This window comes from Saccopteryx leptura, chromosome 1 (assembly GCF_036850995.1).
Source record: "Saccopteryx leptura isolate mSacLep1 chromosome 1, mSacLep1_pri_phased_curated, whole genome shotgun sequence".
Classification (NCBI taxonomy): Eukaryota; Metazoa; Chordata; class Mammalia; order Chiroptera; family Emballonuridae; genus Saccopteryx; species Saccopteryx leptura.
The window spans coordinates 79314114-79341852 of NC_089503.1; the positions used below are offsets into that span (position 1 = coordinate 79314114).

The 27739-nt window shown below is 40.9% G+C and overlaps 1 protein-coding gene across 1 annotated transcript; it reads left to right on the top strand.

Moving 5' to 3' along the window:
- Positions 1 to 3296: 3296 nt before the first annotated feature.
- MED17 (mediator complex subunit 17) lies at positions 3297 to 26017 on the top strand. The gene is made up of 12 exons (XM_066370758.1): positions 3297 to 3728; positions 6746 to 6912; positions 9654 to 9873; positions 10647 to 10783; positions 10881 to 10965; positions 11324 to 11476; positions 12698 to 12828; positions 13880 to 14064; positions 17699 to 17836; positions 22206 to 22323; positions 23945 to 24104; positions 25469 to 26017. Exons 1-12 carry the CDS (start codon positions 3479 to 3481, stop codon positions 25678 to 25680), a joined length of 1956 nt encoding a protein of 651 aa, XP_066226855.1. The 5' UTR covers positions 3297 to 3478; the 3' UTR covers positions 25681 to 26017.
- The last annotated feature ends 1722 nt before the right edge of the window (positions 26018 to 27739 follow it).

Consider the following 27739-nt stretch of genomic DNA (forward strand, 5'->3'; position numbering starts at 1 on the left):
GTTGGGGTTGGATTGCATTTTAAATTTAAATAAGACGCAGGCCATCTCTGCTTAGAACCTGTTATTCCACATGTCTCTTCTGGGGTATTAACTGAGAGCCTAGCACAAGAGTCGGGAAACTTTTTGGCTGAGAGAGCCATGAACGCCACATATTTTAAACTGTAATTCCGTGAGAGCCATACAACTACTCGTGTACGTTACACATTATCCAATAAAGATTTGGTGTTGTCCCGGAGGACAGCTGTGATTGGCTCCAGCCACCCACAACCATGAACATGAGCGGTAGGAAATGAATGGATTGTAATACATGAGAATGTTTTATTTTTTTTTATTTTTTTTTATTTTTATTTATTTATTTTTAAAAGATTTTATTTATCCATTTTTATTGGAGAGAGAGAGAGAGAGAGAGAGAGAACAGGAAGAGGAGCACACTCCATATGTGCCTTGACCAGGCAAGCCCGGGGTTTTGAACCAGCAACCTCAGCATTCCAGGCCGACGCTTTATCCACTGCGCCACCACAGGTCAGGCCAGAATGTTTTATATTTTTAACGTTATTATTTTTTTATTAAAGATTTTTCTGCGAGCAGGGATGCAGCTGTCAAGAGCCACATCTGGCTCACGAGCCATAGGTTCCCAACCCCTGGCTTAGCAGACCTCTGTCTCCTCAGCCCTGAAAGATGACAGAGAGTTCATTCTTTGCTTTGGAAGATTTGAGCGCTATGGAGCCTCAAATCTGACAAATATTTTTCATGGCACACTCCCCACTAAGCAAGACTTAGTCTCACATATATCTACATTTACAGAAGACTTCAATCTTTTTGTATATTTAGATCTTTAAAACATTTGGATTTCATTTTTATTTATGGTATGAGAGAGGGGAATGTAACTAGATTATTTTGCAAATATGATAGGTTGTTGGCCCCACTCCTCCCTTCATCCACACCCCTTTCCATCTTATTTTGCAGTTTCTGCAAGTAAGAAAGCTGAGTGTCCCCTCTCCCACCCTTAACTTTTGGGCTTGACCACGGCACTTGTGGATGTCAAGTCCCATGCAGGCAAGGTTTACCTCTTGTACCTCTCTACCCCATCACCATAAAAAGAACATACTTGCCTGACCTGTGGTGGCGCAGTGGATAAAGCATCGACCTGGAAATGCTGAGGTCACCGGTTCGAAACCCTGGGCTTGCCTGGTCAAGGCACATATGGGAGTTGATGCTTCCAGCTCCTCCCCCCTTCTCTCTCTCTGTCTCTCCTCTCTGTCTCTCCCTCTCCTCTCTAAAATGAATTAAAAAAAAAAAGAAAAGAACATATTTGACCAGCCTGCTAGCGCAAGAACAATGAAAGACACATGGATACAGAGTCATCTGAATGACTTGTATCCCTAAACTTGAAACAGAATCAGCCAGCTGAACCCACTCTAGATTAGCTGGCCCTCAAGTATGTGAACAAGCCCAGCTGAGACTGCAGATGCCCCAGCCAAACTGCAGAAGTATGAGCAACTTATAAAGATTAAATGAGCCTGATCAGGTGGTGGCGCAGTGGATAGAGTGTCGGACTGGGATACGGAGGACCCAGGTTCGAGACCCTAAGGTCGCCAGCTTGAGCACAGGCTCATCTGGTTTGAGCAAAGCTCATCAGCTTGGACCCAAGGTCTTTGGCTAGAGCAAGGGGTTATTCGGTCTGCTGTAGCCCCATGGTCAAGGCACATATGAGAAAGCAATTAATGAACAACTAACGTGTCACAACAAAAAACTAATGATTGATGCTTCTCATCTTTCTCTGTTCCTGTCTATCCCTCTCTCTGTAAAAAAAAAAAAAAAAAAAAAAAGATTAAATGAGAAATATGTTAAAAACAGGCCAGTGACTGGCACAAATCAAATAGAACCCATGATAAGTATTAAATGTAAAATAAAGTATTAAAACGTTTTACAAATTTTGGCATAAAGAACAAGTACAGTAGTTTCCAAGTATGACTGTGCTTGCCAAAAATAAGTTACTCTTGAAAATTCATCCCCCCTCCCCAACACACTTTGCCATATATATTCTGTTCCTGTAGAGATTAACACCAGGACATCCTTATTTTCCTGAATATCTTTGTTAAGTAGTTAAAAAAATCTTAGATACCTTGGTCAGAAGAAAACTTAGAAGGATTCATAAGTTCTATACATAACTCCTTAAATTAAGTAGTTATGTAATAGAAAAGAATCCATTTTCCCTGATGAAATTATTACTAATGAAATACTTTCTTGGTGATCCAGAGACTTAAGTTATACCAATGCTTCTTAATCTTGATTGATTGATTGACTTGAGGTGGAGGCAGGGGAGAAAGAGAAATTGTGCCCTCTGGGGATGGAACCCACAACCTTGGCATATTAGCCGATGCTCTAATCAACTGAGCTACCCAGCCAGGGCCTAATCTTTTAAATATTACTTATTCTCTGTTACGCAGGCATAAAATAAACATTTATTAAGTGCATTCTACATGCCAATATTTATTATTTATTTTTTTGTATTTTTCTGAAGTGAGAAGAGGGTAGGCAGGCCCACTAGGGGGCAATGCTCTGCCCATCTAGGCTGTTGCTCCATTGCAACTGGATCCATTCTAGAGCCTGAGGCAGAGGCCATGGAACCCTCCGCAGCGCCCAGGCCAACTTTGCTCCAGTGGAGCCTTGGCTGCGGGAGGGGAAGAGAGAGAGAAAGAGAGAAAGTAGAGGGGGAGGGGTGGAGAAGCAGATGGGCACTTCTCCTGTGTGCCCTGGCCGGGAATCTAACCCAGGACTTCCACACTCCAGGCCGACACTCTACCACTGAGCAAACTGGCCAGCCCCACTATTTATTACGCTTGCCAGAGATAGTCGCCCTCGTGGAATTTTCAATTAACGGGAAAGCAGAGAATAAGCTAATTATGAAGCATAATTTTACTTTGTAATAAGCACAATTGTTTTCCTCAGACTACGCCCTATTTTATAACGCTTCAGACATCTTTCTAACTTAGGTGTAAGCCTTCAAATTTCAGCATTTCTAGAGGGCGCTTAATTGCTAAGATCCAGGGACCAATTCATTTCGTTTTTCCTATTTCTTCTTTATGACTTCCAAACAAGCAACACTGAAAATGTCGACGAACAGCAGGGACCAGCCTCTCTCCATTATCCCGCCCAGAAGCCCTAACTTCCCACAGCAGCGGATGCCTGCAGGAGGAGGCGTGTTCCCCACGCCCGGCGGGGACTCACCGGAAGTTCTCTCCGGGAAGCCCCGAGCGCCTTAGTTCCGGAGTCAGAGCGAGAGGGTCCTGCAGTGCATTCTGGGACAGCAGCTGGGCCCTCAGCTTTGTTTGGCTCGGGAACTGCGCCCTGTTTGCCGAGAGCCGCAGAGCGCCGCGGTTCTGGGGTTTCCGGCTGCGCGCGGAGGCGCTTCTGCGTCCTACCTCGGCTTTTGGCTCGTGCGACGGTCGTCCCGCCGCTTGCCCACGCCGCCGGCATGTCTGGGGTGCGGGCCGTGCGGATCAGCATCGAGTCGGCCTGCGAGAAGCAGGTCCAGGAGGTGGGCCTGGATGGCACCGAGACGTACCTGCAGCCGCTGTCCATGTCCCAGAACCTGGCGCGTCTGGCCCAGCGCATTGACTTCAGCCAGGGTTCGGGCTCCGAGGAGGAGGAGGCGGCGGGGGCCGAGGGCGATGCGCAGGACTGGGCGGGCGCCGGGGCCAGCGCGGACCAGGACGACGAGGAAGGTAAGGCCCGTGGCAGTGCTCGAGTCGGCCGGACCGGGGGTCCCGGTTCCCGCCCGGGAAATATCGCTGTGCCTTCCCTGTGCTAGGTGCGATGCTGTGTGTCTTTTTTAAAGTAATACCGCGCAGAGCAGTAATTGTGCTTTTTTTTTTTTTTTAATAGCTGGACGATTTAGAGCACTCACTGCTTGACGCAGTACTCCGTAATCTTTCTGCAGGTTTCCTGAGATGGAGCGTTTGAGATACTGTTACTGGTGAAGTGTTTAAATACGTTCTTCATAGAGAGTTTGTCACTTGGCACACTCTGGTGAAGGGCCCTGTAGTCACATCGCGGCTCTGCCACTTTTTAACAATGAGAGTTTGAGCGAGTTGCTTTGTTTCTCTGTGCGTGAGAATGTTGATGGAAACACCTGCTGAAAAGAAGCCTATACTGACCCGAGTGGGGGATAAGGTTAGAGAGGTCGGCAGGGGCAAATCCTGTAGAGCCAGTAGGCCGGGGTAAGCATTTGTCTTTTATCAGGACAACTGAAAGATGTAAAAGTAGACAGGTGATTCTGTTTAAAGAGTATTCAGAATACAGTGTAGTAATTGGAAAACAAAACTGATAGGAGGGAGGCTAGAGAATTGTGGAAAAAGTATGAGAGGTGTTTGGGTTCTCTTGATTGTCAAGGATAAAAAAAAAATTGTCACAATGCTGGATTTAGTTATGGGCAACAGCAACAGACCCTGTATGTTGGGAAGTTTTGGATGGATTTTCAAGTCGGTGGTTTTAAGACAATCGGACCTTTTGGGAATCAAAGGTAAGTACCATCTCATAGCCGCACACAAAAATTATTTTCACAAGATTTGAAATGCAAATGAAGAGAATAAAACAAAATATTGGAAGTTACAATTATATAACATGGAGAGTAGGAGAAACCTTTAAACAAGATAGGAAATGCGAGTTATAAAAGATAAATATATTACATAAAAAATTCTAAAGCATCCTTTTAAAAATTTTTCCATTGATTTGAGGGAGAGAGGGGGGGGCAGAAAGAGAAAGAAAGAAAGCCATCATCAACTCGCTGTTCCACTTGGTTGTTCCATTTAGCTGTGCATTCATTGATTGCTTCTCCTAAGTGCCCTGAGCTAGGATTGATTCTGCAACCTCAGCGCTCCTGGACAATGCTTTATCCACTAAGCCACCCAGCCAGGGCTACATCAAATTTTTAAATAATGGAAAAAGAGCCTGTAAACCAAGTAAAAAGATAAGGGACAGACTGGGAAATATATTTACAACATATATGACACACAAGGGGTTGATATCTCTCATATTCAGAGTCCCTACAACCTGCAAAGAAAAAGGCAATTCACTGGAAAAACAGGCCAAAGACATAAACAGCCCACAGCAGAAAGACTTCAGATCTCAGTAGTAGGGAGAGGCAAACTAAAACATCATTTAGATACTATTTTCATGCATAAGATTAACAGAAATTTAAAAAATTGTTAACATTCAGTCCTGACCAGGCGGTGGTGCAGTGGATAGAGCGTCAGACTGGGATGTGGAAGACCCAGGTTCAAGACCCCGAGGTCGCCAGCTTGAGCGTGGGCTTATCTGGTTTGAGCAAAGCTCACCAGCTTGAGCCCAAGGTCGCTGGCTTGAGTAAGGGGTTACTCAGTCTGCTGTAGCCCCACGGTCAAGGCACATATGAGAAAGCAATCAATGAACAACTAAGGTCTCACAATGAAAAACTGATGATTGATGCTTCTCATCTCTCTCCATTCCTGTCTGCCTGTCCCTATCTGTCTCTCTCTCTGTCTCTGTAAAAAAAAAAAAAAAAAAAAATTGTTAACATCCAGGATTGGAAATGTGAATTGATAGCCTTTTTGGAAAACAATTAGGCAATTCAGCACATGTCAAAAATTTTTAAATGTGCTTCTCTTTTGACCCACTAATGTTATGGCTAAAATTTAACCTACAGAGAAATACATGTACGCAAATGTGTGTTCAAGATGTTTACCACTACTAGCATGTTGGAACCAATCTATCAATACATATCCAGTAAATTGAAATGGTTAAATTTATTGTATGGCCATACTTCAGAATATCATATTGTGTTAAAAGAATGAAGTAGAACTATTATGTGCTGATATGGAAGTGTCTCTAAAACATATTAAGTGAGCGGAAAGAAGCAAGTAATAGAAATAAGCAAATGTGAAGAAAAACATGTGGAGAGGTTCCCCACTATTAATAGTGATTACCTTTCAGGAGGGGAGAGAATTAGGGATGGGAAGTAAAGGAAACTCGCTTTTTACACTGTAACTCTCTATTTTAGGATATAGTAAGTGTATGTTAAAATTTAATTAATTTATTTATTTTTGAGAGAAAGAGAGAAAAATCACCGCATTTCATTTAGCTGTGCCATTGATTACTCTCATATGTGCCCTGTCCGAGGCTCGAGCTAGTGACCCTGGCTGGGTTCAAGTTGGTGACCTCAGGTTTGAGCCAGCAACCTCAGGATCAATGACCCCAGCACTCTAGGGAGTCGCTCTATCCACTGCACCACTGACCAGGGCCATAAAATTTAATTTCAAAAGTAAATATTTTTAAATAATTAAGACTTTGGAAAAGATACTAATAGTGTTTACTCTGAATGCTACCATTTATAGGTTATTTATATATTTCTGTATTTTAGAAATTTTTCTCTCCATAATTACTTACTCACATTTTAAAAGCTGAAAGAAAAGCTAGAAATTATTAAAAAGGCCTGCATAAATACAAAAAGATATTTGAATGCCTAGCTACCATGTTGTAATGTTAGATTTGAACTACCATATTTGTGTTGCCATTGTAGGAAAGCTAATATTTATATAAATGTTAACAAAGATTCAAGAAAGAGTGGAGGGTGTAGGATAAGAGTATACGATTTTGAAATAAAATTTATTTTTCTTCTAAAACTTTAAAACCTCTGAACGAGCAGTTCTGTTGTCTACTCATTGTAACTGACATTCGTGTATTTTTTTTTCTTTCTCTTTTTTAGGGTTGGTAAAATTTCAGCCTTCCCTTTGGCCCTGGGACTCAGTGAGGAACAATCTGAGAAGCGCCCTGACGGAGATGTGTGTTCTCTACGATGTTCTCAGTATTGTTAGGGATAAAAAGTTTATGACTCTAGATCCTGTTTCTCAGGATGGACTCCCCCCCAAACAGGTATCTGTGGGCTTTAACAGAATCATTGCACCATTTTGTTAAGTCCCTGAATCATTATTTAGGCTGTGTGCCTCTCATTCCCTTTTCTTTTCATGCAAAATTAAGTCAAGATGAAAATTTAAAAATTAACTGGTTCAGCCTGACCAGTGGCTAGAGCGTCGACCTGGGGCTTTGAAGTCTCAGGATCGGAACCCTGAGGTCACTGATTGGAGTGCGGGGTCACTGACTTGAGCATGGCATCATCAGCATGAACTATGGTTGCTGGCTTAAAGTCCAAGGTCACTGGCTTGAGCAAGGGGTCACTGGCCCTGGTCAAGCCATGTATGAGAAGCAATAAGTGAACAACTAAAATGACACAAACTACGAGTTAATGCCTCTCTCTCATCTCTTTCTCTCTTCCTGTCTGTCTGTCCCTTTCTCTCTCTCTCTCTCTCTCTCTCTCTCTCTCTCTCTCTCTCTCTCTCTCTCTCTCTCTCATACACACACACACACACACACACACACAAATACCCCAAAAAAGAACTAACTGGTTCAAAACAAAGGCATAACTGTATCTTCTTTATCTAGCGTTTTATTAATAAGTCTGTGACCCTCAGAAGATGTAAGTCTCATTAGTAATAGAATGCTTTAAAGTTTCCCAAATCTTAACAAATTCTTAGCAGCCAGCATTCTTGGTCTTTAACATATTATACAAAAATGAGATTATAAAATGGCTTTGGAGTCAGATTGACCTGGGTACGAATCCTGCCTCTGCCCTCACCAGCCCCATGACCTTGAATATTTTCTAAGTCTCAGTTTCCCCTCTAAACCCCTTCCCTCCTGGTTAGAAAAATTAGGCCAAATTCTATAGGCTATTGAAATCGAGGTAAAATTCCTGAGATCTAATGGAAGAGTATATTCAAGTTTTGAACATTGGAAGGTGAAAGGCAGGCTGCAAAACGTTGCCTTGGTGAATGAAGACTGACATCAGGGAGACCAGCTGAGAAAGTTTTTAAGGAAAATAAGCATCAGGACCATGACCAGGTTAGTGGCATGGAAAAGAAGTAAGTGATGGTTGTAAGAGCCCATTTGTAAATAAAATTAAGTGAATATAATTACTCATGTGGTAATAGTTTTAGAATCCAGAGACATTGCTCTGGAAGACTTCTTAGAGATAATTAAACCTGCTGCCTTCACTTTACAGAGAGAAAACTAAGGCGCAGGGAGATCAGTGATGTGTTCAGATTGCTGTAAAGCCAGTAGTTTGAGAGCCAAGCTGAGACACCAGCACCGCCCTCACAGCCATTGCCTTTTCCACCTCTGGGCTTTTCCCAGAAAGGAGTCTCCAGGAGTTTCTTGAACTCCTCAATAGCCTAGAATTGGGTTCCCTAATATAATGAAAAGATTATTGTGACATTGTTATGAACCTTAATGATTTTGCCTCTTAGATAGTCAGGAAAGTTTTTTTTAAACTATGTCTGGTTAATGTGATACACAAATTGGTAGTGACTATGGATATTTATGTCTACATATATACAATACATAGCTTTTGATTTCTCATCAGTATTTCAAAAATTAGCATTCAGTGAAGTACATTTAATAATAATGCTGCATGGTTTCAGTGTTCATTTGAAAGGTACTTAGGTAGCTTGCTGTAATACAAGATAACTTTATAGCTCTATTCAGTGGAATTTACTAAATCAAATATAATGAACCAGGCTCATTGTTCTACGGTCTGTGGTTATAGGGGTTTCAGCCATTATATAGAAATTATAGACCTTAACCAGAAGTTTAATGAGTGCCACAGAAGAGTACACCCATGAGTGGCACGTGGGGAGGGCCAGTGCACAGGAGGGGAGGGAGCCTAACGTGGGCCAGGCAGAGTTGATGCTCTGGTCAGTTTTGTATTTTTCTGAAGTTGGAAACGGGGAGGCAGTCAGACAGACTCCCGCATGCACCCGACCGGGATCCACCTGGCATGCCCACCAGGGGGCAATGCTCTGCCCATCTGGGGCGTCGCTCTGCCGCAATCAGAGCCATTCTAGCGCCTGAGGCAGAGGCCACAGAGCCATCCTCAGCGCCCGGGCCAACTTTGCTCCAATGGAGCCTTGGCTGCAGGAGGGGAAGAGAGAGACAGAGAGGAAGGAGAGGGGGAGGGGTGGAGAAGCAGATGGGCGCTTCTCCTGTGTGCCCTGGCCGGGAATCGAACCCAGGACTCCCGCATGCCAGGCCGATGCTCTACCACTGAGCTAACTGGCCAGGGCCTCTGGTCAGTTTTGATTGATAGTCCACGGTGGTGATTTTGTTTTAACCCTTTGAGTAGTGAGTTTTTTTCATGCTCGCTGACCCCTGGGAGTGAGTTTGTTTTCAAAAAATGAAATTAGTTCCAGTTCCAGTTTTATTAACCTAAAATCATGTTTGTTTGATAACCAATTTATGGAAACAAGAACATACCTGCCTTTTTTTAATGTTGTCTTACACATTTTAAAAATAAATCGATCGTACTCGGGACAGTCAGGAGGCACGAGGACATACATGAAAGTTCGTACTATTCAAAGGGTTAATATAAGTCTTTATGTGAGTCGACCAAAGAAATAGGTTAAGTTTATTAAAGTTTTAAAAATGTTATTATGTGTACTTTCCCCCCTCTTCTCTTGCTTTAAGTTTGTAATCTTCTCTTGAGTAGCTATGTTATTGAAAAAATATGTAATTTTAAAAGTCATTTAAAAATAATACAGAAGTAATCTTTTGGATTTTGATAGAATCCTCAGACACTGCAGTTGATATCTAAAAAGAAGTCGCTTGCTGGAGCAGCACAAATCCTACTGAAGGGGGCAGAAAGACTGACTAAATCAGTTACTGAAAACCAAGAGAATAAGCTACAAAGAGACTTCAACTCCGAGCTTTTGAGATTAAGGCAACACTGGAAACTTAGAAAAGTTGGAGATAAAATTCTTGGGGATCTCAGCTACAGAAGTGCAGGTATAGATTATTGTTAAAAACTGCTTTTAAATTATAATTCGTCAAAAAAATACAGAGTTGATTGTAATGTTTCGTATTCTATAATATATTGTTCCTTAGAATGTATTCTTTGTTGTTGTGCTGTAAAAGCAGGTTTCTCAAGGAGTTTATGATAACGTCCTTAAGCTGCTGAAGTGTATTCAGAGGAACTGCACAGTAAAAGTGTAGATTCACAGCTCAACGGGGTAAAGGCTTTGAATGCCAAGGGATAAAGCAAGAAGCCTGGGCTATAATTGTTGAGATAATAATAGTAGATTAATATTTTAAAAGGATTCATTTGCCGGAGCCAGCCATTAATATTCTGAAATTAAAAGAAGGTAGGTTGAGGTGGTTAAGTCAAATATTGGAAGACCTGTGTATCTCAGCATTGATGTGAATTGGGAAATTGCAAATTGTGAAGGCAAAATCCCATTACAAAGATGAATTCAAGATGACAGACATTTTTGCATTTTACTAGGCAGTAGAAACTACTTTCTGGCTGTGGAAATTGTAAGTTCTCTCCAACAAATAATTTTGTGCAGGTACTTTACCTAATTTGTCCCTGTGGGACCGTCACCCATGATTACAAAAGGATTTGATTATATTTGTTTCTAATTGTAGGAAGATCCTTACCATCTTCCCATGCTATAAAACAATTATTTTAGGATTCAATGATGGTGTGAAATATCATATATTTAATAACATATTAAATGTATTAACTGCTTTTCCTTTTCCTATTTTTAATGCCCTACTAGGATCTCTCTTTCCCCATCATGGTACTTTTGAAGTAATAAAGAATACAGATATTGATCTGGATAAGAAGATACCTGAAGATTACTGTCCCCTTGATGTTCAAATTCCTAGTGATTTAGAGGGCTCTGCATATATCAAGGTATTTGTCAAGAGTATTTTTCAAGTTATTTGTTATTAGTAGCCCAGAAGCTCATTTGGTAACATTTTGGGGTATGTGTGTGTTTTTTGTTGCATAGGTTTCCATTCAGAAACAGGCTCCGGACATAGGCGATCTTGGCACAGTTAACCTCTTCAGACGACCTTTACCCAAATCCAAACCAGGTACAGTTATGTTTCATCCTCAGTCTTAACTGAGCTTACATGTACAAATAAACTAAAGATAAATATAGGTAGGAAAAAGAGGTGTTTTGGAATAAAAACAATTGGAAATGTACTATTTATACTTAATTAACCATTAGTGAGTAATCTTTTTTTAAAAAGATTGAACTTATTTACCAGTGTTTGTGTGTGTGTATGTGTGTGTGTATAAAAGAAGTAATAATAATTATATTTTGGAAAGGATATGCTATAATAAAATGTTTTCTTAACTTCTGTTTTCTGTATTCACATCATCGTTTAAGCTATTCAATGTATAATAGATAATTAATATGTATGTATCTGTGTGTCTTCTGTCTTTCAGGTTCCCCACATTGGCAGACAAAATTAGAAGCAGCACAGAATGTTCTCTTGTGTAAAGAAATTTTTGCACAGCTCTCTCGGGAAGCTGTTCAAATTAAATCCCAGATCCCACACATTGTGGTGAAAAACCAGATTATCTCTCAGCCCTTTCCAAGTAAGAGCAGCTAACCCTTTTGAGATTTGTAAATAGGATATTGTGGTTTGGAGAACAGGATAGAAGGGCAGCTATTTGGGTGTGTGGAAGGAACAATAAGAGTAAAGAGGTGTAGTGTGCTGTATCACTGCTAATTGTGTCCTAAGTAGTAGAGCTCCAAATTTTAAACTATGTGTATTCAAAGTTTGCAATAGCAAGGCTCTCTTCAATAACAGTTTCTTTGAGATGTCTGTGCTAACACCATTTGTGGAAGATTTTTCAGGGATCCTGCCTAATTGTCCAAATGAAATGTCAACTAGAAAATGCTTAATTAAGTACACATAATATTTCTAAATTTGTGGAAATTAGATTTTAATTATATTTTTTAAAAGCCATTAGACCGCCTGACCAGGCGGTGGCGCAGTGGATAGAGCATCGGACTGGGATGCCGAGGACCCTGGTTCGAGACCTGAGGTCGCCAGATTGAGCACGGGCTCATCTGGTTTGAGCAAAAGCTCACCAGCTTGGACCCAAGGTTGCTGGCTCAAGCAAGGGGTTACTTGGTCTGCTGAAGGCCCACGGTCAAGGCACATATGAGAAAGCAATCAATGAACAACTAAGGTGTCCCAACAAAAAAGTGATGATTGATGCTTCTCATCTCTCTCTGTTCCTGTCTGCCCCTATCTATCCCTCTCTCTGACTCTGTCTCTGTATAAAAAAAAAAAAAAAAAAGGCCATTAGACCTCCGCTGGAGATCAGTTTATAGTCAGCTGTGCATGTGTTTTTTACATAAATTCCAAGTAATATCTTCTTAGATCTTGTCAAGGGAATAGGTTTAAGGAATGAAAATGTTCATCCTGGTTCTCATGGGAACAGGGAAGAGTATCTCCTAGTTAGTAAGACCTGATACCAACTCTGTGGGTTTTGTTTTTTTAAAGTTTGGGGGATTTTTTTTTGTTTTTTTATTTAAAGGCAAGAATAAACAAATTAATATATAGCTTTTGTTCACCTCTCTTTAGCCACAGCTCAAGGTCAGTAGGTCAACAGAATCTGAATTGTTAAAACACATGGCTGACTTACTGCATTCATGAATAGTCATTTTGGTGTAAAAATGTTAATCACGAAGCTTCCTGTTCAAGCTTAGAACCAGTCCTTGACAATGGGCTGTGATTATACTTTATAAAGACAGGTTGTGCCTTTTCATATTTTAGGTTATTTATATCTGTTCTTTTTTATAAATAGGCTTGCAGTTATCAATTTCTTTGTGCCATTCCTCAAATGATAAGAAATCCCAAAAATCTGCTACTGAAAAGCAAAGTCCCGAGGACCACCTTTATGTCCTAGAGCATAATTTGCATCTACTGATTAGAGAGGTAAGGAAGTAAATATTGCTGTCTGCATTGTGGTAAGCATATCCTGGGCAGTGAATACAGACAAGCTGTAATCACTGTTCTTCGAACAATGGCATTCACCACCTGTGATGTGAAAGATCTTTGCTGTATACTTGGGGAATGCAGCGGTCATCAAAATACAGTCTTTCTGCCCTAGATTAGCATCTAGTGGTAGAAAGATACTATAGGTTTTATAGAGAGGTAAAAGAAACACATGCTAAAAGGTGCAGAGGGAAGAGCGATTCTGATTGGGTGGTCAAGGAAAATGTCTCGCCAGAGTTCTGTTCCTTTAGGACTTACTCTACTTACAGGTCATCTAGAACTGTTTCTGGAGTGCTGGTTCGCAGTTTAGGCTAATTTCAGGAGTCCCGAGAGACTTTTCATAGAAATAGATATTCCCACCTCCCCTACCTCATCCCCAGATCTGGTTCAGTTGTTTGTGATGGTGTAAGAATCGGTATTTTCAAGGTCCTCTGGGTTCTGTTAGGCAGCCAGGTTTGAGAACCTCTAATCTAGGATATAGTGAGATAACTATCTCACTATATGTGTTCTGTCATTGAGACTTATTGAAGAGAATTTGGTTGTGTACTTTAAAACTTCTAAAAGAAAAATAACAACTTGAGAAGAATCTTGCTCTTTACAAACTCACATTGTGCATAGCCTAACACAGTGGTCGGCAAACTCATTAGTCAACAGAGCCAAATATCAACAGTACAACGATTGAAATTTCTTTTGAGAGCCAAAGTTTTTAAACTTAAACTATATAGGCAGGTACATTCCTTATCGAAGTAGCGCCTGCACGTGGTATTTTGTGGAAGAGCCACACTCAAGGGGCCAAAGAGCCGCATGTGGCTCGCAAGCTGCGGTTTGCTGAGCACGGGAGGTCTTAGCATTTATTTGTGTGCCAAGTCTGCCTTTATATGTGGTTCAGGTCCATTGCTTCCGAGTTTCCAAAAGGTGAGCTGCTCTCTGAGCACTGTGTAGTGCTTCATACTTGGGTGTGGGTCATTTATAACACCTGTTCTTGTTACAGTTTCATAAACAGACCCTGAGTTCCATCATGATGCCTCATCCAGCAAGTGCACCTTTTGGCCACAAGAGAATGAGACTTTCTGGTCCGCAAGCTTTTGATAAAAATGAAATTAATTCATTACAGTCCAGCGAAGGGCTGTTGGAAAAAATAATTAAACAAGCAAAGCACATTTTTCTGAGAAGTAGGTAAGGATGAACAAAGTTTCTGCTTTTTTGTGGGTTTTGTTTTGTTTTTGAAACTGCAGCCTTGTTTTTCTTCATTAGTTGTCTCACATGTTATTTTGGGCAGGCTTGAACCTGTTTTCCAGGGAGAGGAAGGTGGCTGCAGTGCAGGTATCACCATAAGCGGTCCTGTCTGGCTTGGGGGCTCAGACCCGCAGCCGTGAACTTCATATATGATTTCTAACGTGGCTCTAAAAGTGTGAGACGTTGACGAAGCATGTGCCTTCAAACACATACTGTCTCCAGTGTCCACGAGATACTTATTCCTGAACTGATTTAAATCGGTTTTTGAAGCTTTCTCTATTTTTTGATTGTGTCACATTTTAGGACTTTGGAAAGCCCTTTTCCATATGTTGACTTAATTTAAGCCTTGTTCTCTGAGCGTAGATGGTGTTAATCCATTCTTACTGATGAGACATTTGAGGCTTAGAGACATTGTGCAACTTTCTCAAGGTTACACAGCTAAAAAGTAGCAACGTCAGCATTTATGAACTCCAAAGCTTTTTTTCTTTTTTCCATACAAATGATTTGGCATGATTGGACCTAAATGCACCTTTTTCAAATGCTAAAAGCTGCTCTTCTATGTTGTTATTGCTACTTAGTGAAGAGGTCTATTTTTGCTTTATTTGTAATTGCCTTGATAATATTCAGAATTTTGGGTGTGTGCATACTATTGTTATATGGGTGATATTTTGTTATTTTTGATTATTGGTTTTTTCCCTGTTAGTACAGTCGTGGTTTTATCAGCGTATTAGTTTGTAGTCTTAGAATGGAAACTTAGGTCCTTCCACTCATAGTAAAATAAATTAGGAAGACATGGTAGAGAAGGCAGCATGATGCAGTGAAAGGAGTAAGGAATTTAGGGGAAAAGATTTGTAAGCCAGGGTTTACCCATTTGTTAGAAACTTTGGGCAAGTTACTACCCATGGCCATCATTCTACTTCTCTGGAAGTATAGGAGTCTGGTCTTAGGATCAAATTAAATAATGTTTACAGAAGTTCCTTACAAATAAAAGATTACATGGTAGGTTACTGTTACTTTTTCATTTGTACATTTCAATTATGAAAGCTGTTAATTTGATTTATATTTTTAATCTTGCAGATTTCAGATTGGCCATAAAGTTAAATGTTCCCTGAAATAAGTAAGGGGCATGGAAATAGTTATCTTCAGAACCATTATACATTTCAGAGAAGTAGTTAGAGTCTTGGAAGCAGCAAAGCTTAATGTTACTTTTCCCTAAGTATAGAAACAATCTTCCACTGTGTCCACCCCATCTGTATAATACTATACACAGCAAGATCTATTAATATGGCAGATATTTTGATATAAAGGTGGGACAAAGTAGGTTTACAATTGTTTGCATGGAAAATAATACAATAATTAATAAATAACAATACAGGAATAAGCTTTTGCATACTCACAACTGTAAACCTACTTTTGTTCATCCCTGTATATGTGTCAGGGTTCGTGTATCTTAAACCTGGAATTGTAAAATCTTATACCCTGCCTTCAAAGATGTTGTAATATATCCCATTATGTGAATATTTTCTGTTTTTGTTTATTTTTTTACCATTTCTTAGTTGCTAAGACATGAGATGCATCAACTTGTAGTTGTGGCACTTTAGTTGTTCATTGATTGCTTTCTCATATGTGCCTTGACCGGGGGCTCCAGCTGAGCCAGTGACCCCTTGCTCAAGCCAGTGACCTTGGACTCACATTGGTGATTCTGTGCAGAAGCCAGATGACCCCCATGCTCTAGCTAGCTACTTTGCGTTTTCAAACCGGGGACCTCGGTGTCCTGGGTCAGTGCTCTGTTCACTGAACCACTGCTGCGCCAGCACCAGTCAGGCTGTATATTTTTAATTTTCAGTTTGCTGTTACATATAATGCTGAGATGAACACCTCACTTAGATATTTACCTGCTGTGTGAATTTTTGAAGCATTGACAAGGAACCATATCATAGAAAAGGAAGAGACAGTTAAGAGTGCACTGAAAGAAAGTAGCACTGGAGCAGAAGCCGTGAAAGCAAAGCCCAAGTCTGTTTGTGTAAGAGCCCATCCTCCGCGGCGGTTCCCACTTCCTCCTGCTCCCTTCTCTTTCCAGTCAAGTGCTAGAATCAGGTCTTTAGAAACTGAAGACCTGCAGTAGTTTGGTTAGTGTGCATGACTTACGGTCTGGTTCTAGGCAGTGTCTGTTGGTTAGTGTGTATAAGCCAGGGGTCCCCAAACTGTGGCCCCTGAGGCCATTTATCCAGCCCCGCCGCACTTCCGGAAGGGGCACCTCTTTCATTGGTGGTCAGTGAGAGGAGCACATTGACCATCTCATTAGCCAAAAGCAGGTCCATAGTTTCCATTGAAATACTGGTCAGTTTGTTGATTTAAATTTACTTGTTCTTTATTTTCAATATTGCATTTGTTCCTGTTTTGTTTTTTTACTTTAAAATAAGATATGTGCAGTGTGCATAGGGATTTGTTCATAGTTTTTTTTATAGTCTAGCCCTCCAACGGTTTGAGGGACAGTGAGCTGGCCCCCTGTGTAAAAAGTTTGGGGACCCCTGGTATAAGCTATAAAGGAAAGATCACTGGCTCTGGAGTTAGACGCCAGGTGTTGTATGTACCCTGGCTCGCAGTCTGTCACTGGCCAGATTACTTAACATAGCTAGACTGCTCTATTGTCTTCTGAAAAATGGAGCTAGTAATAGTCCTACTTACTTAACAAGGTTCTTAGTTAAGACTAAGTTAGGCCTGACCAGGCGGTGGCGCAGAGGATAGAGCATTGGACTGGGATGCAGAGGACCCAGGTTTGAGACCCCGAGCTCACCAGCTTGGACCCAAGGTCGCTGGCTTGAGCAAAGGGCTTCTCGGTCTGCTGAAGGCCCGCGGTTAAGGCACATATGAGAAAGCAATCAGTGAACAACTAAGTTGTCGCAACGAAAAACTAATGATTGATGCTTCTCATCTCTCTCCGTTCCTGTCTGTCTGTCCCTCTCTATCCCTCTCTCTGACTCTCTCTGTCCCTGTAAAAAACAACAACAAAAACAAACAAAAAAAGACTTAAGTTGGGTAATTCATGAAAGCATTTATTACAATATTGGTGTATAATTAGCACTTGATAAATCTTAGTTCTCATTCATTCTTATGTTTCTCCATCCTGCAGTAGAAGGTTTTAATTGTGCAAATTGTCTTTCTAGCTTCTCCTGAAAATAGTTACAATTCCATTACAGTGTGAGTGTGTCCCAAATAATTTATTACTAGGGATCAAGTGTTGATATTTATGAATGATTATATTCTTTTTAGAGCTGAGGCTAGCACCCTAAAAGTGTCCTTCTCGTGCTCTGATATTATTTCCTGAGGGGAAGAGACCGAATGGAGTGGAAAGGACTGGGCGTGAGTGTCGTAGGGAAGCCAAGCGCGGCCTTCAGGTGACGTGCGGCGGCCCACGCCACGGCTGACTGCTGTCAGGCTTCGCGTTCCCAGTGGTGCTGTTTTAAAAAGTAGTCGTCTGGTTTTCAAATCTTGATAAAATTGATAAGTGATTTATAACTTAACAGTTTTCTATGGTGGCTTTTTAAACATTTTTTCTTCTTTTCTGTTAAAGAACTGCTGCCACCATTGACAGCTTAGCAAGCCGCATTGAGGATCCTCAGATACAGGCTCATTGGTCTAATATTAATGATGTTTATGAGTCTAGTGTGAAAGTTTTAATCACATCACAAGGTTATGAACAAATATGCAAGTAAGTATCAAAAATAAATTATTCATTTAGTAAGTTAAGTTACTTTTTTATGTGTTGATGTCTGCTGAGTGATATCATGATTTTGGGTTTTATTTGCTAGGGTGGCATAACATTCCAGCATATCCTATCAACCGTAGAGTGTAAGGATGAGAGGTAAAAATGTCCAAAGTAGTCTCTATCAGGTAAATGTTAGATGTTTGGGCTGTGGTAAAAATGAATCTTAGCATTGAGCAGAAAGTTGCCAAACTTCATTAGACCTATCTAGCCACAGTGGTCTGTTCATGAGCAAAGCCCACCTCAAAACAGTCACCATGGTCAGGAGTAGACGAGTAGAATACAATTTATAGCGCTATTTTTTTAATATGAAGGTTTTAATTTACTCTTTTTTAAAACACTTTATGTATTGATTTTAGAGAGAGAAAGGGAAAGAGAGAAACATCAATGTGTTGTTCCACTTATTTATGCATTTATTGGGTGATTTTTGTATGTGCCCTGATTGGGGATCCTATAACATTAGATTAGCATATCAGGACGACGTTCTAAACAACTGAGCTACCTGGCCAGGGCCTTAATTTACTTTTTTTTTTTTTACTTTTTTTTTTTTTTTGTATTTTTCTGAAGTTGGAAACAGGGAGGCAGTCAGACAGACTCCCGCATGTGCCCAACCAGGATCCACCCAGCATGCCCACCAGGGGGCCATGCTCTGCCCATCTGGGGCGTCGCTCTGTTGCATCCAGAGCCATTCTAGCGCCTGAGGCAGAGGCCACAGAGCCATCCCCAGCGCCCGGGCCAACTTTGCTCCACTGGAGCCTTGGCTGCGGGAGGGGAAGAGAGAGACAGAGAGGAAAGAGAGGGGGAGCGGTGGAGAAGCAGATGGGCGCCTCTCCTGTGTGCCCTGGTCGGGAATCGAACCCAGGACTCCTGCACGCCAGGCCGACACTCTACCACTGAGCCAACCGGCCAGGGCCTAATCTACCTTTTTTTAAAAAATGAAAACTAGTAGATGAGTATGATTTAAAAGATCAAATACAATAAAAGAGTACACAATGGAAGAAATAAGTCTTGAAACTTGTAGGAAAAGATGGTGGAGTTAGGATGGCTCTCTTCCCTACAAAGAAATGATGGAATAATTTTGGGGTGGGGGATGGGAGAGTAGGTGTTAAATACAAATGAAACAACTGTGGCATGAATTTTTTTGGGTTATGGGGTCATTGGCTTTTATTATAGTCTACTTTTGTGTTTAAAATTTTCTGTAATAAAAAGTTAAGAGAGAGCATGATCACAAAGGGGAGAGGAAAAGAAAAAAATAAGCATTGAATCATTTACATCTGAAATAGCTGTGGGATTATGGTTACAGGACTCTGTGAACATCTGTAAGGATGGTTGGTGATAATGCAGCCTTTTTTTTTTTTTTTTTACAGGGACAGAGAGAGAGAGGGATAGACAGGGACAGACAGACAGGAACGGAGAGAGATGAGAAGCATCAATCATCGGTTTTTCGTTGTGAGATCTTAGTTATTCATTGATTGCTTTTTCATATGTGCCATGACCGTGGGCCTTCAACAGTCTGAGTAACCCCTTGCTCGAGCCAGCAACCTTGGGTCCAAGCTGGTGAGCTTTTGCCCAACCAGATGAGCCCACGCTCAAGCTGGCGACCTCGGGGTCTTGAACCTGGGTCCTTTACATCCAGTCCGACGCTCTATCCACTGCGCCACCGCCTGGTCAGGTGATTTGGCAGCCTTGACAGACTCAGGAGGGGGGAGTAGAAGGAAACAGTATACTGTTAGGTGACCAACTTTTTTACAATGAGAAGGAGGACAGAAATAAATTGAAGAAAACAATATTGTAAATAAAAGAAACCTTTTATTCATTGCAACAGTAATACACTATAATATGATAAATGCATAATAAAAACATTTGTAGTATTTTATATTGTAATTATGCTTACATGCCTATTAATTTTTCATAATAATTGCAAGAAAAAAGTACTCATTTAGATATAAATATATCGCACCACACGCAATGGATCGACTCTGCCTCGATCGTATACGGACATTTACAGATTAGTCTTCCAATATCAAAAAGGAGGACATGTAGGAGGACACTTATGGAGAGAGGATGGAACTTACAAAAGAAGGACTGTCCTTTCTAAAGGAGGACGATTGGTCACCTTAATACTGTTGTTCTCTTCCATCATCCCAATAGCAGTCATTACAAATCAGTGTGCTTTGCTTGGTAGTATAATCTTGATAATATTCCTTATCGGCACATACAGACCTATTTTATTCTTTTTTATAGATTTCTTGTGTTCCATTGTATGTACCAAGACTTTTAATCAGCCTACTATTGAAAACATTTTAGTTGGATGCCAGCAAAAGAATTTGTAACTGTCCAAGTATGTCTATAGGATGAAGTCCTACAACTGTAGTTGCTGGATCAAAAGATGAGACATTTAAAATTTTGATTATAGCCTGACCTGTGGTGGCACAGTGGATAGAGCATTGACCTGGAACGCTGAGGTCGCTGGTTCGATACCCTGGACTTGCCCGGTCAAGGCACATATGGGAGTTGATGCTTCCTGCTTCTCCCTCCTCTCTCTCTCCTCTCTCTAAAAACGAATAAATAAAATCTTTAAAAAAATTTTTTTTGATTATAGTTACCAAATTGCTTTTCACAGTTGTAGCCACAAGTATGCTCCTACCAATAGTGATAAGAATTTCTCTTCCCTCGCCCTGGCCAGATGGCTCAGTTGGTTAGAGTATCGTCCTGCGGCGCAGAGGTTGCTGGTTCAATCCCCGGTCAGGGCATATAAAAAAACAGATCTATGTTCCTGTCTTTCTAAAATTAATAAATGAAAAAATAAAAAGGAATTTCTCTTCCCCTATGCCCTTATTTAGAAAAAAAGAAATAAAAAACTTTGGTTAAATTATAAGACTTCTTTAAGCCTTCTAAATTTTGTTTTTCTTTGAAAGAAATTTGAGAAATTTTAATTAATAAAAATTACAGTTTTATGTAGATAATTGCCAAAATGTTTTATTCCTAAATATTTACTATAAAATAAAGTTAGAAAACAGGCACTATCAAATGTGGAAGTACATAGTGCCACTTTTTCTACATTTGTCCATCTATCCAGGTTATTTTACTTTGCAATTTTTGGTTTCCTGTATATGTCATATGCTAAAAATTTGTACTATGGTTTAGCAAAGTGTGATGATCTACATGTCATTCATTGTTTCTTTTTATGAGTTTCTTTATTTGACCTAAGCCAAATGAAGTATCCATAATCTGGCTTGTGTGCTGGTTATTTCAGAAGGTGAAGTTAACAGAACCATTTTTGCTTTCTGTGTGAGAGTTTGACCTTTGGTTAACTCCCTAGCTCTAGTCCCCTGGTGACCTGATAAGGAAAGATGCCATCTGTGTTACTAGATAACATAGCTTATGGCAAAAATAATCTCAAATTAACAAAATGAATCTGGACTAAGAGGAATTACAAATACTGACTTAATGCGTTTGGATGTCTGTGGATGGGGCAACCTCTAAAACTGGGTGATGGCCCTGGCCGGTTGGTTCAGTGGTAGAGCGTCGGCCTGGTGTGCAGGAGTCCCGGGTTCAATTCCCGGCCAGGGCACACAGGAGAAGCGCCCATCTGCTTCTCCACCCCTCCCCCTCTCCTTCCTCTCTGTCTCTCTCCCTCTCCTGCAGCCAAGGCTCCATTGGAGCAAAGTTGGCCCGGGCGCTGAGGATGGCTCTGGCCTCTGCCTCAGGCGCTAGAATGGTTCTGGTTGCAACAGAGCAGTGCCCCCGATGGGCAGAGCATCACCCCCTGGTGGGCATGCCGGGTGGATCCCGGTTGGGCGCATGCGGGAGTCTGTCTGACTGCCTCCCTGTTTCCAACTTCAGAAAAATAAAAATAAAAAACACCAAAAAACTGGGTGATATCTCTTGTGAGGACCCTTGAAACCAAGCCTGTGGATTTGTTACGAGAGAGTGTGGGAATGAGGTTTCTAAGTCAGAGCAGGTGCTACACGTACCCAGTGTGGACCTCACCTCGTTCAGCAAGGTGTATTGACAGCTTCATGCCCTGCTGCAAGGATGGCTGAAGAAGAGAAGCAGCTAACCTTGGTCACGTGGGAAACTCTGGTCCCTCTCCTGTGTCCTTCTGAGTTGACAGGTGCACAGTGTGGCCCGTGGTGGTCTGGTATGACTGATGGTTTAGCTGAACCTAAGAAAACCCCCACCCCATGGGTGCTGGTGTAAGTTATCAGAAATGTCTGTTACTTTCTTTTTCTTAAATGTTAAGGCTTAATGTCTGTGGCATTTCTCAGGTAATTTGGAGCATTTCTGACTTTTAGTATATGTGTCTATAAAGGTCCATTCAGTTGCAGTTGAATATTGGAGTGGAGCAGATTCGAGTTGTACATAGAGATGGAAGAGTAATTATCCTGTCTCATCAGGAGCAAGAGCTGCAGGATTTCCTTCTCTCTCAGGTACAGTTGCAGACAAGGCTCAAGCCCCTTCCTCTCATAATCATAGGGTATATCTGTCTTAACAGTCTGTTGTTTAGTTGACAGTGTTGCTAAACTGTTCTAGATCTGTTTCCACTTAATCTGTGTTTAAGATAAAGGATTAGTTCTGAAACTATCAAACTTTCTATTTCTCATGTTTGTTAAGGTTTACAGCCACTCCAGGTCTACATGGTAGTGTAGTGTTAACCCAAGAACACCAGAGAAAACAAAATTAGATCAAAACAATAGTGACCATTATCCATACTACGGGATGGAATATATTCATCATAAGCTGTATGGAAGAGTCCCCCATATTAAGGGCAGTATGGAAAGTGCTGGGTTCTAATCCCAGCTCCTGTGACACTGGACAAATTTCTAGACTTTTCTCTCAACAAGTATAAAGTAACATTTTTCTTACCTTCATGGAGTAGTGATGGTCCAGTGAAATACTGATCTATGGGAGAAAGGGTAGGTTTTGAGATGCTAATGTTAAGATACTGTGGTTTCACATAAACTTCCAAAAATTACTGATGCTCTCCATCCTTGAAGCAATAATATTTTACACTGACTTTCTTCTTTAGTGCCAAGTAAATTGCATTTCTGAGGTGTGGCAGCTGTCGGATGATTACATCTAAGATGGCTTTAGCCAGCTTAAGCAACACACACAGAAATATACTGAAAGGCTACTGGGTAGATCCCAGAATCATTGGGAAGTCTAGAGAGCAAGGTTTGCAAGCGGATAGGGCTCAAGGAAAGCTGGACGGTGAGACCCCAGCTGCCACGGCAGTGCCACTGCTGCCTTCACGGCTGGAGGCAGATTGTACTCTAAGTTGCCTCTGCGTCTCAGTCAGGGTCTATACAGGAAACACATGGCACACTTAGGAGGCTGTGTTTACTAAAGATCTATTTAGAAAAGGGGAGATATAGCAGAACCATCAGGGACAGTGTGGTAACCTGCTGCTAATAGTAATCGTGCACCCAGGCCAGCGAAGCCAAAGGGGTAGAGGTGGAAGGTAATAGGAACCCTAAAGGGGACAACAGTCAGGGAAAACAGACCACTTTGAGAAGACCAGCAGCCTTTTTTCACCAAATACAACTAGCCTCGACAAACCCACAGGGAAGGTACCAGGAGAGTAAGTACCCTGACTACACACTCGTCCTTGCCATCCTGCCGCTCTCATTACCAGGGTGGCTCCCATTATTTGAACCCAACCTGAAACCAGAGGACATAAAGAGCTGTTCGTGTAACCATACAGGCCAGACTCCCAGGGCAGGGTAGGGTGGAGAGTGGATCTGAAGGGTAAGTGGAAGATACTTGGCAAGCTCAGCTACTTTGAATGTTGCTCCACATTTAGTGATCCAGATGGCTGTCTCTGGTTGGTCATGTGCCTGTACTCAAGCCTCCAGTAGAGAAGGAAAGCGAGTGTCAGGCTAGTTGAGCAGTGGAAGGTGGGGTGCTGCTCCCTCCCCCCAGTGGTCACACAGAGGAGGCTCCTGTCCTAGGCAGTGAAAACCCTACCAAAAGTTTATAATCATAATGTCAGGTCACTGCAAAGTACATATTCATGCTGGTTGTCAATCAAGTTTCCTTTTTCGTTCACAGATGTCACAGCATCAGGTGCACGCCGTTCAGCAGCTAGCCAAGGTGATGGGCTGGCAGGTACTGAGTTTCAGTAATCACGTGGGACTTGGGCCTATCGAGAGCATTGGCAATGCCTCGGCTATAACAGTGGCCTCCCCGAGTGGCGACTATGCGATTTCAGGTACTTGAACTTTTTTGAATAAGAAGAAACTTTTGGGAGTTTGGCCTTTAATTAGCTTTAATAGTTAATGTACTAAGAGGAATTTATCTCTGTAATGAGTTCATGTAGTAATTGTGCTGAACATTTATCTGATCGTAGCTATTATTCAGAGCAACAGGTTATTTTCTTTCTAGTAGTTATAAAAAATGTTTGCTTGCAACACATTTTCCTACAAGGGCATCTGATGGCTGCCATCAACATTGTTACATCTGCAGCTTAAAACCTTGAATGTGTATGTAAGAGCTTTTCAAAATGTACTGCTGCAAATTTAGGAGGAATGATATCTGCCCCTGAAGGATGGGAAAGGGATGGGTCAGAGAGGAAGAGAGGTTTTATTAAGCACTTACCACGAGTCAGGCACTTTAATAAACACTTACACTATATCTAGTTGAAAATTATATTTGAAATTCTTATGGTTTTAAAGCAATCCTTTCTAATCCTGGGTCTATTTGAAGGAGAGAGGAATTAGAAATTTTCCCCCACAGGATCATAGCTGTGAATCTGCAAGCTTGGTATTGCTAGATATTTATTAACAAGAATTTCAAAACATGCTGTTCTTCTTCCCTGAGTAATATATAGTTAAAGCCTCCTTAAAATCTAAAGTTCTTAATTCAGAATAATATCTCTTTCATCACTCCCTGCCCTGATTCTAACATTTGAGTTTCATTGTATATTATGTGCATATTAATCAACTCACTGAATGATTGGATAATTAAGTAAAGTTTTAAAATCAGTTGGTGATTTTCTGAAAATATACAGGACATTTGACTTTCCTAAATCAAAATTCATCTTGCAGCATTTTTATAGTACAATAGTAACTCATGAATTTATACCAGCCTACTCTATATAAATTAGTACATTATTTTTTAGCACATTAAGACTGAAAAGCACTTTTTTTTTTTTTTTTTAGCAAAAGAGAGACAGAGACAGGAAGGGAGAGAGATGAGAAGCATCAATTCATAGTTGCATCGCTTTAGTTGTTCATTGATTGCTTCTCATATGTCCTTGACCAGGGTCTAGGGCTCAAGCCAAGCCAGTAACCCCTTACTCAGGCCAGCGCCATGGGATTATGTTGATCCCTCGCTCAAGCCAGTGATCTTGTGCTAAAGCTGGCAAGCTTGGGGTTTCGAACCTGGGACCTCAGCATCCTAGGTCGGTGCTCTATACACTGCCATCAGCAGTCAGGCTGAAAAGCACTTTTAAACAGAACTTTCAAGTTTGGAACAAGGTCTTTGTAATCATGGTAGAATGAAGCTGTGTTACCTACCTTTGTTGTTTTCTGTTTTGGAAAAATAATGTGTTGGTATTTTGGTTATGCTCCACAGTTCGCAATGGCCCTGAGAGCGGCAGCAAGATTATGGTTCAGTTTCCACGTAACCAGTGTAAAGACCTCCCAAAAAGTGATGTTTTACAAGATAGCAAATGGAATCATATTCGTGGACCATTCAAAGAAGTCCAGTGGAACAAAATGGAAGGTCGAAACTTTGTTTATAAAATGGAGCTGCTTATGTCTGCACTTAGCCCTTGTCTACTGTGACTTTTTTCCAGAAGTTTCCAGATTGTTTTTCCAGGGAAGTTTCCAGAAACTTTGGGTTGAGGTGTTTGCAGAACAAATGTAAGCAAAAGGAAGAGAAATCTTCCAAAGAAGGATTTAAAAAAACAACATTAATTAGCAAACATTTACCTAGTATTTTGGAACCTTCACTTTATAAGTGACAAGTCCTTTGCAGAATTATGCACAGTTATGGGGTATACAGTTTGGGGAAATGTAAAATAACACTTTATGCAGTTAACTTGAAATATTACTTATGGGTTTGAATTTGCTTTTTAAAATATGCCTTTGATGTCGACATCAAATAAAACACATGGTTAAAGATATTTTTTCTTAACAACCTAAATGAATTGTGTCTTTAATCAGCTTGTCTCAGTGCACAGTTTGTTAAAAGAAAGATTGCTCAAGAATATGTAAACACTCTTATGACCCAGGTTTCACACAGGAATTTGCTAGACAGACCCTTTCCCTGAAGCATAACAAAGCACACGCCAGCTGAAGGAGCTATCCTCCCTTCCCTGCCAGCAGCTATTGTCTAAAGGACCTCTTTTCTCCAGTTTCTCTTTCATGCGTGTGTGGGTCTCACCTAAACAGGTACCATGAGAACTGTCTCAGCACCAGCTGAAAAAGGCAGATTGTATCTTTAGGGCTTACTTGGATCCCTTTTTGGTCTGTCCTTCCACTGGAACAGCCTCACTCCCCTGTGGCAGTGCATGCTCCTCCCTCGCCCTGTCTGCCCCTCCCTGCCCGCCCCTCCCTGCCTGCCTCGCCCTGCCCGCCCCTCCCTGCCTGCCTCGCCCTGCCTCTGGGATTCTCCAGCCTTCACTCAGTGGCTCTGGAGTGCTTCTTTCAGTTAAAAGTGTTGTCTTAGGCTATCAGCTCTCTGCTTTTTCAAAGGGAAAATGCTAATAGATTAATGGATTATATTTTGCAAATACCATACTTGCATTCTCTCCTCTTGCCACCAAATCTGTTCATGGCTTCTCTTAACTTTCTTTACAGTTACTCCCAATTCAAGCCCCTTAGCACCAAAGAGGCAGCAACAGAGATCTATGAACTGTGTTTGGTCTTTAAAAAAGCATAATGGAAATCATATTTTTACCCTTTAAAATTTCACCATCAGAATTCTTTGCCAGAACCCCATCAAATCAAAGTGATACCCCTGATTATCTTACGTTGACCAGAAATTCTAATTGGCACTTATGTATTATTGAATAAAAACAAAACTGAATAATGTAATAAGTTCACTTTGTTTAGCAAGAAAAAATCCTTTCAATTCCTGCGGTACCTGAGGAAATAAAACTTCTAGCATTTTTAGGAACAGAAGGGCCTGAACCACCTCTGGTCTGCGGCATCGAAGGAATTTAACCTACCTGTGTGTATACTTTATAAAATCAAATCTATAGCTAAAACTTCAGACTCACCCTACATTAGCAATGTTCATTCTCCTTTCCCAAGATGTTCACTCTCTGATAACTTTACATATAGCCCATCAATATTGTAAGACATTGACTGAATTCCCTGGTAGAGGAAGGGACCCATAGAAGATAAGAATTTAACACATTGGTTAATAAAAGGAAGCCATCTTGGTTGAAGCAACAAGTCTGATGTAGTCAATTGCCCAAGATATTTATTTTTGTATATATCACTTGAAATAAAATCTAATTTTTCCATGAACAAACTATTGTCCTATATCCATGCTATGGGTTGCATTGTGTGAGCAATAAGAATGATGTTTAGGAATAGGTAGAGACACAAAATAATGCCCACGAAACATCAAAGGAAAACAAGGAAGTTGTAGGTAATATATGTAATAGAATCCCATTTACCTAGCAAGAAAGCAGATTAAATATATGTATACTGTGTGTGTGTATATAGACAGATATGTTTGTATAAGCTTAAGTATGTCTAAAAGTATACATACCAGATTTAACTATTCCCTCTGAGTAAGATTGAAGGAGGGGAGATCTTTCACTTTTTACTTTATATATAGGCTTCAGTATCATTTTAATTTTAAAGAAGGTTTTATCATTTTTGTAATTAA

What these genes read in the sequence shown, in the direction of transcription:
- MED17 (XM_066370758.1), top strand. Translation starts at nt 3,479, where the DNA reads ATGTCTGGGGTGCGGGCCGTGCGGATCAGCATCGAGTCGGCCTGCGAG. An exon ending in GGACCAGGACGACGAGGAAG is followed by an intron (nt 3,729 to 6,745) that starts GTAAGGCCCGTG and finishes TCTCTTTTTTAG; the next exon opens with GGTTGGTAAAATTTCAGCCT. An exon ending in TCTCAGCTACAGAAGTGCAG is followed by an intron (nt 9,874 to 10,646) that starts GTATAGATTATT and finishes ATGCCCTACTAG; the next exon opens with GATCTCTCTTTCCCCATCAT.